The sequence below is a fragment of the Ornithorhynchus anatinus genome, chromosome 1, assembly GCF_004115215.2.
Source record: "Ornithorhynchus anatinus isolate Pmale09 chromosome 1, mOrnAna1.pri.v4, whole genome shotgun sequence".
Taxonomy (NCBI): domain Eukaryota; kingdom Metazoa; phylum Chordata; class Mammalia; order Monotremata; family Ornithorhynchidae; genus Ornithorhynchus; species Ornithorhynchus anatinus.
The window spans coordinates 184,706,329-184,719,051 of record NC_041728.1 but is presented as its reverse complement, the minus strand read 5'-3'; the positions used below and the strand labels follow the sequence as shown (position 1 = coordinate 184,719,051).

Here is a 12,723-nt window from a genome sequence, read left to right as displayed (position 1 = left end):
GCTCTTCATCCCCGTTCTAGAGATGAGGGAGCGGAGGCCCGGAGAGGTGAAATGACTGGCCCAAGGGGACACAGAACCCGGGTCCTTCCGACTCCCGGGGTGCGGCCCTTCCGTGGCGACGCTGGCCGGGAGCCGGTGCCGGCGGGCCGCCCCCGGGGTTCCGCTCTTCCTCGGCCCCCCGCCCGGCCCCTCCGCCGGCGTCCCACCGGTGACCGTCGGCCCCCGGCCCGGCTCCCCCGCCCGATGCCACTCACCCAGCGGGGAGGTCCGGGTGACGTTGGGGAGGGTGGGGGGCTCCCGCTCCGGGGGGCAGTGGTCGCACAGGTCCCGGCAGGGCGGGCAGAGCAGGCTGCCGCCGTGGATCCAGCCGTCGGCCCGGGTGCTGACCGGCAGGACCTGCCCGGCCCGGCTGCACGGGTAGGCCGAGTCCCGGACCCAGACGTCCAAGCCGCGGGGGGAGCAGGTCACCTGGCGGAGGAAGGCGGCCGGAGCCCCGATGCCCCGGATGCCCCCTCCCGCCGCCGGCCCTCCTCCCGATCCGACCGAAGGGTGACCTCTTCACCCCCTCTCCCTGACCGAACCCTCCTTTCCTCTTCTCCCACTCCCTTCTGCCTCGCCCCGACTGGCTCCCTTTATTCACGATGACAGTGACGGTATCTCTTAGGCGCTCCCTATGTGCCAAGCACCGTTCTAAGCGCCGGGGGAGATACGAGGTCATCGGGTTGTCCCACGGGGGGGCGCTCCCGGTCTTCATCCCCGTTTTACAGATGAGGGAACCGAGGCCCGGAGAAGGCAAGCGGCTTGCCCAAAGTCACACAGCTGACAAGCTGCGTATTTGAACCCACGACCTCTGACCCCTCACCCGGGCTCTTTCCACTGAGCCACGCTGCTGCTCTGTGCCTCAGTTCCCTCTTCTGTAAAATGGGGGACGAAGACGGTGAGCCCCACGTGGGACAGCCTGATGACCTCGTATCTACCCCGGCGCTTGGAACGGTGCTTGGCACACAGTGAGCGCTTAACGAGTACCGTCATTACTATTGACGATAATAATCCCCCCCTTTCTTTTTTTAAACGGAAGAGGGGACTGAGGCCCGGAGAAGCAAAGCGACTCGCCCCAGGTCACAGAGCCGACGCGTGGCGGGGCCGGGATCAGAACCGGGGTCCTTGGGAGTCCCGGGCCACCGGCGGGGGGGCGGCGAGGGCGGGGGGGGGGGGTGTCCGCCCCGACCCACCTGGTAGCAGCCGCTGCCCCAGTCGGGATAGCTGAGGCTCTGCTCGCAGCGCTCCATGATGAAGGGGCTCTCCTGCAGCACGCAGGCCGAGCGCGGACCGTACTTCTCCACTCCCAGGTTCTTGGCCGGCTCTGGAGGCGGGGACGGGAGGGGGAGGAGGAGGACGAGGATGAGGAGAGGAGGACAGGAGGAGATGAGGAGAGGAGGAGAGGAGGAGAGGAGGAGAGGAGGAGGAGGGGAGGAGAAGAAGGAGGGGGAGGAGGAAGAGGAGGAGAGCGGGAGGGGAGAAGGAGGAGGGGGAGGGAGAGGAGGAGGAGGGGAGGAGGAGGACAAGGGGAGGAAGAAGAGGAGGAGAGGAGGAAGAGAAGGAGAGGAGGAAGGGAGTAGGGGGAGGTGGAGAGAAGGAGGAGGGGGGGAGGAGGGGAGGAGGAGGAGGAGAAGGAGGGGGAGGAGGAGGAGAGGGGGAGGAGGAGGTGGAGAGAGGAGGGGGGGAAGAGGAGGTGGAGAGAGGAGGAGGGGAAGAGGGGAGGAGGAGGGGGAGGAGGGGGGAGGAGGAGGGGGAGGAGGAGGAGAAGGAGGGGGAAGGAGGGAGGAGGAGAAGGGGGCAGGAGGAGGGGAGGAGGAGGAGGAGAAGGTGGAGGGGAGGAGGAGGAAGTGGAGGGGAGGAGGAGGGGAGGAGGGGGGGAGGAGGAGGAGGAGGTGGAGCAGGGAGGGGGAGGAGGAGGTGGAGAGAGGGGGGGGAAGAGGAGGTGGAGAGAGGAGGAGGGGAAGAGGGGAGGAGGAGGGGGAGGAGGAGGGGGAGGAGGAGGGGGGGGAGGAGGAGAAGGAGGGGGAAGGAGGAGGGGGGAGAAGGGGGGAAGAGGAGGGGAGGAGGTGGAGGAGGAGATGTAGGAGGGGAGGAGGAGGAGGGAAGGAGGAGGAGGAGAAGGTGGAGAGGAGGAGGAGGTGGAGGGGAGGAGGAGGAGGGGGAGGGGAGGAAGAGGAGGAGGAGGAAGAGGAGGAGGAGGAAGAGGAGGAGGAGGAAGAGAAGGACGAGGAGGAGGAGGCAGACGGTCCCCTCAAACAGGAGAAAAGAGAAAATACGGGGTGGGGGAGAGGGCTGTCAGGCAGCTCCGTCTCCTTTCCCGCGCCGGGCGGGATGCCCAGGGATGGATCGGGTAATAATAACAATCGCAATAATAAGGGTCTTTGTTAAGCACTTAATAATAATAATGGTATTTGCTAAGCACTTAATGATGATGATGGTGTTTAAACGCTTAATAATAATGATGATGGCATTTAAGCGCCTAAAAATAATAATAATAATAATAATAATAATAATAATCATGGTATTTGTTGAGTAGTTAATAGTGACGGTATCTCTAAAGTGCTTAATAATAATGATGACGGCATTTAAGTGCCTAAAAATGATAGTAATGATAATAATGGTATTTATTAAACACTTGATGATGATGGTATTTGTTAAGCGTTTAATAATAATGACGATGGTATTTAAGTGCCTAAAAATAATAACAATAATGGTATCTGCTAGGCGCTTAATAGTGATGGTATCTGTTAAGCACTTAATGACGGTATCTGTTAAGCGCTTAATAATGATGACGACGGTATCTGTTAAAGGCATGATGATGACATCTGTTAAGCGCATAATAATAATAAGAACGATGATGGTATCTGTTAAGCGCTTCATGATAAAAATGCTAATGGTGACATCGGTCAAGCGCGTAATGATAATAATGACGACGGCGGTATCTGTTAAGCGCTTACTGTGTGCCAGGCACTGTACTAAGCGCCGGGGTGGAAACGATTCTTTATCACCCTATTTCTTTTATTAATGATGTGTATATATCTGTGATTCTATTTATCTTGATGGTACTGATGCCTGACTACTTGTTTGGTTTCGTTGTCTGTCTCCCCCGTTTAGACCGGGAGCCCGTCGTTGGGCAGGGATTGTCTCTATCTGTTGCCCAATTGTACAATCCAAGCGCTTAGTACAGTGCTCTGCACACGGTAAGGCTCAATAAATGCGACCTGGAGGGATGAACGTAATACAAGCAAATCGAAGTCGGACACAGTCCCCGTCCCATTGTGTCGTTCATAGCCTCCATCCCCATTGGACAGATGAGGGAACTGAGGCCCAGAGAAGTGACGCGACTTGGCCGAGGTCACACAGCAGACAAGCGGAGGAGCAGGGATTAATAATAATAATAATAATAATAATGTTGGTATCTGTTAAGCGCTTCCTATGTGCCGAGCACCGTTCTAAGCGCTGGGGTAGACACAGGGGAATCGGGTCGTCCCACGTGGGGCTCACGGTCTTAATCCCCATTTTCCAGATGAGGTCGCTGAGGCACCGAGAAGTTAAGTGATTTGCCCAAAGTCACCCAGCCGGACGGAGTGGCGGAGCCGGCATCCGAACCCACGACCTCTGACTCCAAAGCCCGGGCTCTTTCCACTGAGCCGCGCCGCTTTCTCTTAGAAGCGAGAATAATGACGACGGTATCTGATTAAACCCAGGTCCTTCTGATCCCCAGGCTGGGGCTATGTAGACGCAACCCAGCGCTCAGAACAGTGCTGTGCACGCGGCAAGCACGTAACAGATGCCCTCGTTCTTATTATTATTATTATGGTGCCTGGCACATAAGAAGTGCTGACCCAAGACCATTACGGTTATGATTACTCCAGTGCTCGGCACGCCAGCAAGGGCCCCGTAATAACGACCGACCTGACTGGTCTGCGCACGGCCTCCGACCGGCTGGTTCCTCGCGCAGCCTGCCAGTCGGAGCTGCGCTGAACTCTCCGCTGGAGTGCCAGCTGAACTCCTGGCACCGAACGGGCAGTAGTCGGCGATTTTCCACCGAGCCCCCGTGGTAGGCCAGGTCCGCCGCCGGGACGCCGCTCAGCTCGTCGAAGTACTGCGGGGACACGGCCGGCGGTGTCTCCGTCGGGCGGCCCGGGCCCCGGGGAGGAGCCCCTTCCAGACCGTGGGCTCCCCGCGGGCGGGGATCGGGCCCCCCGGGCCCGGGACACCGGGCGCTCCGCGCTCGGAAAAGCGCTCGGTCCGTCGACGGGTCCGCCGACCGACCGCGACGGGGCCGGGGATCCGGGAGGTGCCCCGCTCGAGGCCCTGTCCCGGGGCGGCCCAGGCGGGGTCGACCGAGTCGGGGGGCGCGGAGGGTCCGGAGGAGGACGGGGGATCCGGTGGATCGCCCGGACGCGACGCGGGACGGCGGAGCACGCGCCGAGGCCTCGGGGGACCCGCCGGGACGGCCCATTCCCCCCCGCTCCTCGGCTCCCGCCCCGCCTCGTCTGCCGGGGCCCGGCCTGCCCCCGCCGCCCCCCGCCGGGCTGCCGGGCGGCCCTCGGTCACCTGGTACTCGGGCGGCAGTGGCCGCAGGAAACGCTGCAGGTTGCAAACGGCCACCGCGGTCCGGTCCTGCCGGCAGGTCAGCTGCAGGGGGTCGCCGCGCAGGACGTCGCAGAACGGGCCGGGCGCCAGTCCCCTGCCGCACACAGGCGCCGTCGGGGGGGTTGGAGGGAGGTTGGAGGGTGGCCCGCCCGGACCCCAGGGGCCTCCTGGGGGGCGGGGGGGGGGGGGAGGGCCCGGCGCCTCACCTCTGTTTCTGCTGGTCGATCCAGAACTTGCAGCTCTTGGTCACGAAGTGGCAACCTTGCCCGCGGCCCCAGTCCAGCCTCTGGGCCATGCTGTAGTTGGCCCGGTACCAGCTGGGCCCGGCCGCGGGGCCGGGGAGAGACCCGCCGTCAGGACGGCCCCGGCCGGGCAGCCGGGACGCCCCGCCCGCCCGCCCCCGGGACCCTCTGGACCGTCAGCTCGTTGTGGGCAGGGGATGTGGCTATCTCGTAGTGTCCTCTCCCAAGCGCTGAGTACGGTGCTCTGCGCACGGTAAGCGCTGAATAAATACCACTGTCTGACATAATACAGTGCTCCGCACACAGTAAGCGCTGAATAAATACCACTGTCTGACACAGTACAGCGCTCCGCACACCTAAGCGCTCAATAAATACCATTATCTGATTTAGTACAGTGCTCTGCACACAGTAAGGCGCCGAATATAATACCGATCGTCTGACTCAGTACAGTGCTCTGCCACAGAGTAAGTGCTGAATAAATACCATTGTCTGACTTAGTACAATGCTCTGCATACCATAATGCGCTCAGTAAATACCATTATCTGATTAGTACAGTGCTCTGCCACACAGTAAGTGCCGAATAGATACCACTGCCCGACGTAGTACAGTGCTCTGCACACAGTGAGCGCTGAATAGGATACCACTGTCTGACCACATTACTGTGCTCTGCACACCTAAGCGCTCAATAAATACCATCATCTGATTTAGTACAGTGCTCCGCACACAGTAAGTGCTGAACAGATACCATCGTCTGACTTAGTTACAGTGCTCTGCACGCGGTAAGCGCTGGAATACCGTCGTCTGACATAGCACAGTGCTCTGGCACGCGGTAAGCGCTGAATTCCCATCGTCTGACATAGCACAGTGCTCTGCATATGGTGTCTGACCCCAAGAGTTAATGACGGGGGACCGGACTCAATTCATTCGATCGTATTTACTGAGCACTTCCCGGGTGCGGGGCACTGTGATAATAATTAGAATGATGATGGTACCTGTTAAGCGCTTACTACGTGCCAGGCACTGTACTAAGTGCCGAGGCAGATAGACCATCGGGTTGGTCTTGGTCCCTGTCCCCCGTGGGGCTCACGGTCTCGATCCTCATTCGGCAGATGAGGGAACCGGGGCCCAGAGAAATGAAGTGACTTGCCCAAAGTCACACAGCAGACGAGTGGCGGAGCCGGGATTAGAACCCAGGACCTTCTGACTCCCGGGCCGGGGCTCTAGCCACGGGGCCGTGCTGCCGCTTCACTGTACTACGCGCTTGGGAGCCTACGATACAATAACGTCGGTATTTGTTAAGCGCTTACTATGTGCCGAGCACTTTCTAAGCGGCTGGGGGAGGACTCAGGGGAATTCAGGTTGTCCCACGTGGAGCTAACAGTCTTCATCCCCATTTTCCAGATGAGGTCACTGAGGCCCAGAGAAGTGAAGTGACTCGCCCACAGTCACACGGCTGACAAGTGGCAGAGCCGGGATTCGAACTCATTGACCTCTGCCCTCCAAAGCCCATGCTCTTTCCACTGAGCCACGCTGCTTCTCTAAACAGACACCGTCCCTGCCCACAGCAAGGTCACAGTCTAGAGCGGGGGGACAGTCCGGTGCTGACTCTGTGCCAAGCCCTCTGCTCAACCCCAGGGCGGGCCCAGGACAGTCGGACGGGACACGGGTCACTGGCTGGGCGGGAGGGAGGGACCCCACCCCACCCCACCCCACCGTACAGATGATAATGTTGGTATTCGTTAAGCGCTTCCTATGTGCAGAGCACCGTTGTAAGCGCCGGGGGAAGATCCGGCGGTCATCGGGTCGTCCCACGTGAGGCTTCAACAGTTCATCCCCATTTGGACCAGATGAGAGAACTGAGGCCCAGAGAAGTGAAGGACTCGCCCACTGGTCAACACCGGCTGACGCGGCAGGGCCGGGATTTGATAACCCGTGACCTCTGACTCCCAAGCCTGGCCTCTTTCCCCCCGGAGCCACGGCTGCTTCTCCACGGCGAAGATGAGGGACTGAGGCCCCGAGACATTCAGCCGGCCGGTCCGCGGTCACCACGGCCGGTCCGGGGACGGAGCCTGGGCTCGAAACCCGGGGCCGGCGCCCGGCCCCGCTCTCCGCCCACCGGGCCGCCCGGTCCCCTCCTGTGACGGCCGGGGGGGGGCGGTCACCACCCCGGGCCCCGCCGGTCGCGGGCGGCTCACCCGCCGTGCCCCCCGATCGCGGCGCCAGGCGCCAACCTCGAACCCGGCGGGGAACCAGAGGGGGTGACGGGCGAGGGAGAGGATGCCCGGTCGGGGCGACCAGCGGGCCAGCAGAGCGGGCCGGAGACCCCCCCTAGCGGACGAGGGTCCGGGGGACACTTACCCCGTGTCCTCCATCAGCGCCAACGTGAGACGAGACATGACGCGGTTCCGGGTGTGGGAGCCGGTCATTGCTTCGTTCTGAAATAACATTCTTATCGTGGTACTTGTTAAGCGCTTACTGTACAGCAAGCACGGTTCTAAGCGCTGGGGCAGACACGAGGTAATCGGGTTGGACTCGGTCCCTGTCCCGCGTGGGGCTCACGGTCTTCACCCCCCCATTTTACAGATGAGGGAACTGAGGCCCAGAGAGGTGAAGTTCCCTGCCCCGGGTCACGCAGCGGACAAGCGGTCTTCCGACTCCCAGGCCTGGGCTCTATCCCGCGGGCCACGCCGCTTCCCTGAAGGCCCCTCCCTCACAACCTGGGGATCTGTCCGTTCCGAGCGCTTAGCACAGTGCTCTGCCCGGAGTGAGCGCTCAATAAATACTCCCGAATGAATAAAATCCACCCTTTCCTCTCCATCCCGATGGCTACCACGTTAATACAATCACTCTTCCTCCTCCTCTCCCGCCTGGACGACGGCATCAGCCTCCTCGCTGACCTTCCCCGCCTCCCGTCTCTCCCCGCTCCGGTCCAGACTGCGCTCCGCTGCCTGCATCGTTTTTCTACGAAAACCACGCGGGACACGTCACCCCGCTCCTCAGAGATCTCCAGTCGTCGCCCATCCACCTCCCCTCACCGTGGGCTTTAAAGCCCCCCATCCCCCGGCCCCCTCCTCCCTCCCCTCCCTCCTCTCCTCCTCCCTCGCAGGCCGCACGCCTCCGCTCCTCTGCCGCCGCGAGCCTTCTCCCTGGGCCTCCGTCTCCTCTCCCAAGTGCTCTGCGCGCGGTAGCGCTCGAGAGATACGGCCGGCCGGATGAATGGGCGACTCCGGCGGCGGAGCGGGACGTGGGCCGCCCGGGTCGGGGGTGGATGGGGACGGGGTCGGCGGCGGGGGCGGTCGGGGTCGGGGGGGGGGCGTCCCGTCCCTCGGCACTGACCTCCAGCAGGCGTTTCTCCCAGTGGTTGAGCTCCGTCCCGGGGCCGCCCTGGTTTTCCAGCTCCAGCCCCTCCAGGCTCGGGCAGGCAAAGTGGGCCCGGGCCTCCGCCTGGGGGCCACACGCGGCGTCCGTCTGGGCCCCGTGGGGACCCCTGCCCTCCCCGGGGGACCACCCGCCCACCGTGAGGACCGCCACCGTCCTCCCCCAACCCGCCCACCTCCCCCGTCTCTCCCGGCCCTCGTTTCATTCCGGCGCGGCGGGCGCGGGGGGGGGGGGTACTCACGACGACGCGGGGGGTGACCAGGAGGGTGACCCGGTGACGCAGGACCTTCCGGCCACGGACGTGCCACAGCCGCTCGGCCGCCCGGGCCACCCTGTCGCTCCACTGGTACAGGCCGAGGCTGCGGGGAGGGGCGGCCCGTCAGCCCCGGCCCCCCGACCCGGGACTGCCCCCCAGCCGCCCCCCGCCGTCCCCTTCCCCACCACGTCCCCGCCCCTCCACCGGCCGCCTGCGCCCAGGACCTCCTGAGTTATCCCAGGGCTGGGGAAACGCTGTGGGCGGGAAAATGAATCCGTTTGTTGCTGAACTGTCCCCTTCCAAGCGCGTAGTACGGTGCTTTGCCCTCAGTAGGCGCTCCTTAAATCCGATGGAATGAATGGATAATAATGCTGGTATTTGTTCAGCGCTTACTACGTGCAGAGCACTGTTCTACGCGCTGAGGTAGATACAGGGTCATCCAGTTGTCCCACCTGAGACTCACAGTTAATCCCCATTTTCCGGATGAGGGTACTTAGGCCCAGAGAAGTGAAGTGACTCGCCCACAGTCACACAGCTGACAAGCGGCGGAGCCGGCATCTGAACCCATGACGTCTGACTCCCAAGCTCGGGCTCTTTCCACTGACCCTCGCTGCTTCCCGTGAATGAACGGAATCTGTCGAGCGCTTCCTAGGTGCTGGACACCGTACTAAACGGTGGAGCGGATACGAGTTCGATCGCCGGCTCTGCCACTTGTCAGCTGTGTGACCGTGGGCAAGTCACTTCACTTCTCTGGGCCTCGGTTACCTCATCTGGAAAATGGGGATGAAGACCGTGAGCCTCACGTGGGACAGCCTGATGACCCTGTATCTCCCCCGGCGCTTAGAACAGTGCTCTGCACATAGTAAGCGCTTAACAAATACCAACATTATTATTATTATTATTAAGATCATCGTGTTGGACCCGGTCCCTGTCCCACATGGGCGCGTGGATTTGCTCCCTTTCTTCATCCCCCCTCCCAGCCCCACCACCACTTATGTCCAGATCTCTCTCATTTATTCATTTCTATTCACGTCCGTCTCCCTCTCTAAACTGTCAGCTTCCTGCAGGCAGGGAAGGTGTTTTTTGTATTGACCATAATATCAACAATATTATTATTAATTACAATACTCATATATTATATATCATAATAATAACCGTAACTTCGGTATTTAATAATGTTGAAGCGCTCACTACGTGCCGAGCACTGTTCTAAGCGCTGGGGCAGATACGGGGTCATCGGGTGGTCCCACGGGAGGCTCACGGTCTTCCTCCCCATTTTCCAGATGAGGTCACTGAGGCCCAGAGAAGAATAATAATAATGTCGGTATTCGTTAAGCGCTTACTATGGGCAGAGCACTGTTCTGAGCGCTGGGGGACACAAGGCGATCAGGTTGGCGCACGTGGGGCTCACGGTTTTAATCCCCATTTGACAGACGAGGTCACTGAGGCACAGAGAAGTGAAGTGACTCGCCCACAGTCACACAGCTGACAAGTGGCAGAACCGGGATTCGAACCCACGACCGCTGACTCCCAAGCCCGGGCTCTTTCCCTGAGCCACGCTGCTTCTATTTGTTAGGCGCTTACTATATGCCAGGCACCTTTCTAAGCACCGGGGTGGATGCAAGCAAATCGGACTCGGACCCGGTCCCCGTCCCACGTGGGGCTCGTGGCCTCGATCCTCATTTTACGGATGAGGTGACTGAGGCCCAGAGACGTGAAGTGACTTTCCCAAGGTCACACAGCAGACAAGCGGCGGAGCGGAGATTAGAACCCAGGACCCTCTGACTCCCAAGCCTGGGCTCTGACCACTAGACCGCGCTGCTCTACATAGAGTAAGCGCTCAAGAGATGACCGAATCAGTGAATGAAAGACTTCAACCCCATTTCCCAGACGAAGGTGGGAACCAGACCTCCTCCCCATCCCCCTTTGACCGTGAGCCCCGCGGGGGGCCGGGGACCGCATCCCATCTGATGGCGCTGGGCGCGGTGCCGGGCGCAGAGTCAGCGCGGGACCGAGGGTCTGACCTGTGGTTGAAGGGCGGCAGGCCGTTGGCATATCTGGGCGTCAGGGGCTGGCCGGCGTCGTCGTAGTAGAAGGCGAAGAGGCCCGCGGAGAAGCCCTGGGCGAGGGGGCGGGCGGAGGGGCCGGGGTCACGATCCTCCTTCCTCCTTCACCCCCGATCCTCCCCGCTCAGGGCTCGCCCAGTGTCATCCCCCTCCTCAAAAATCTCCAGGGGTTGCCCTTCCCCGTCCGCATCAAACACAAACTCCTCACCGTCGGCTTCGAAGCCGTCCATCCCCTCGCCCCCTCCTCCCTCCCCTCCCTTCCGTCCTCCTCCATCCCGGGCCGCCGCTCGCCTCCTCCCCGGGCCTCCGGCTCGCCCGTCCCGCCGCCGCCCCCCCGGCCCGCGTCCCGCCTCCGGCCCGGAACGCCCTCCCTCCTCAGATCCCCCCGACGATGACTCTCCCCGCCCTTCAGAGCCCTCCTGGAGGCCCGCCTCCTCCGGGAGGCCTTCCCACTCTAAACCCCCCTTTTCCTCATCTCCCGCTCCCTTCCGCGTCGCCCCGACTCGCCCCCCTTTCTTCGTCCCCCCTCCCGGCCCCGCGCCGCTTAGGTCCGGATCTCTCATTCAATCTATCTGTATTAATATCTGCCTCCCCCGGCTGTAGACTGAGAGCTCACTGTGGGCAGGGAATGTGCCTATTTATCGCTGTATCGAACCTTCTCAAGCCCTTCGTATTCGCACGCAGTAAGCGCTTAATAAATACAACTGAATGAATAAGTCCTCTAGTCTGGAAGTTCACTGAGGGCAGGGAAGGAATCTGTTTTTACAGAGTCCTCTCCCAAACGCTCAGTACGGTGCCCCGCACATAGTAAGCGCTCAATAAATACGACCGGGTGAACGAATACCGCCGGACGTGCCGCTCCTCCTTGCCTCGCGGCCACGCCTTCGCCGCAGAGCGCGACTCCTCCAGAGTCGCTCTCTCGTTACTCTGCTACGTGCTGAGCGCCCTCCTCTCCTCTCCCCCGGCACCCCTCGAGGCAGGGAGTCCCCCCCATCCGCCTTCCCACAGCGCTTGGGTCCCAGAAGGCCGCGACGAGGTGCCAGCGTGGAACCGTCGGTTGGCTTTCGGGCCGCGGGTGGCGCCGGGCCCGGCAGGATGGAGGGAGCGGGCGGGGAGGAGAGCGGGGGACGGGGCTGGGGAGGGGTTTGGGGGAAGAGGCGCTGGGAGGGGAGTCCGGGGGGCAGCCGGGGGAGGAGGAGGCCCAGACTCACCAACGCGTGGACGACCTCGTGCTTCACGGTGGACAGCAGGCCGTCGAACTCCTGCGGCCGGGCGGAGATGGCGCTGGGGCACAGGTTGGCGTAGCCGGCCACCGGCCTGGGGGCAGACGGGCGTTTCCGCGGCGGCCCCGGCCTGGAGACGAGGGCCGGACGGCCTCCGTGGCCTTGCCCTTTTTTTTTTTCGGTTTGCTCTTTTTTGACGGTATTCGGTAGGCGCTTACTATGTGTCAGGCACTGTACTAAACCCTGGGGTGGATCCAAGCTAATCAGGTTGGACACAGTCCTCGTCCCACACGGGGCTCCCAGTCTTCAACCATCTGACAGATGAGGGAACTGAGGCCCGGAGAGGTGAAGTGACTCGCCCAATCCCAAGCGCTCAGCACAGTGCTCTGCACGCTGTGGACTGTGAGGTCCCGGAGGGCAAGGATGGGGCCTAGTAATTCTGTTGTCTTCTCTGAGGTTGCTCGGTACAGTGCTCTGCACCCGGTAGACTGGGAACCCCTTGAGGGCAAGGATGGCGTGTACTAAGTGTCACGTCCTTTCCCAGGCGTTCAGTACGGAGCTGTGCACACAGCAGGGGACCCGGGTGAACCGTGGATTGATCGGTCGACTACTATTGCCGGGTCAGAGTCGGGCGGACAGGAAACGGGGAGGGGGAGAGGGAAGGACTGACCTGGCCCCCTGGGGGAAGGGGAAGAGGATGCGGAGGGGTGGGGTGGGGCACTCTGCCCTCCCCCAGTTCCAGCTCTGAACTCGGGGGGTCGGTGGTCCGGGGGGACTGGCCCGGTCCGCTTCTTCCGGCGGAGGCGGGGAGGTGGTCTGGGGGTCCCGACGGCCAGCGGTCTCGGTTTGGAGGGGGTGGGTGTCTGGAGATCCAAGGGGGGGCGTGGGGGTCCTGGGGTGGGCAGGGTGGGGGCCCCGGA

General features: G+C 61.9%; 1 protein-coding gene across 1 annotated transcript in view; it reads right to left on the bottom strand.

Annotated features, from left to right (window-relative positions):
* The window catches only part of LMLN (leishmanolysin like peptidase), a 28,534-nt gene that overhangs the window by 1,473 nt on the left and 14,338 nt on the right, over positions 1–12,723 (bottom strand). The window contains exons 7-16 of the mRNA XM_029071266.2: positions 11,792–11,897; positions 10,539–10,633; positions 8,500–8,617; positions 8,217–8,324; positions 7,239–7,315; positions 4,845–4,955; positions 4,600–4,732; positions 3,982–4,144; positions 1,233–1,363; positions 255–468 (exon numbers count right to left, since the gene is read on the bottom strand). Coding sequence (XP_028927099.1) covers positions 255–468; positions 1,233–1,363; positions 3,982–4,144; positions 4,600–4,732; positions 4,845–4,955; positions 7,239–7,315; positions 8,217–8,324; positions 8,500–8,617; positions 10,539–10,633; positions 11,792–11,897 — 1,256 coding nt within the window. The remainder of the gene's footprint in view (positions 1–254; positions 469–1,232; positions 1,364–3,981; positions 4,145–4,599; positions 4,733–4,844; positions 4,956–7,238; positions 7,316–8,216; positions 8,325–8,499; positions 8,618–10,538; positions 10,634–11,791; positions 11,898–12,723) is intronic.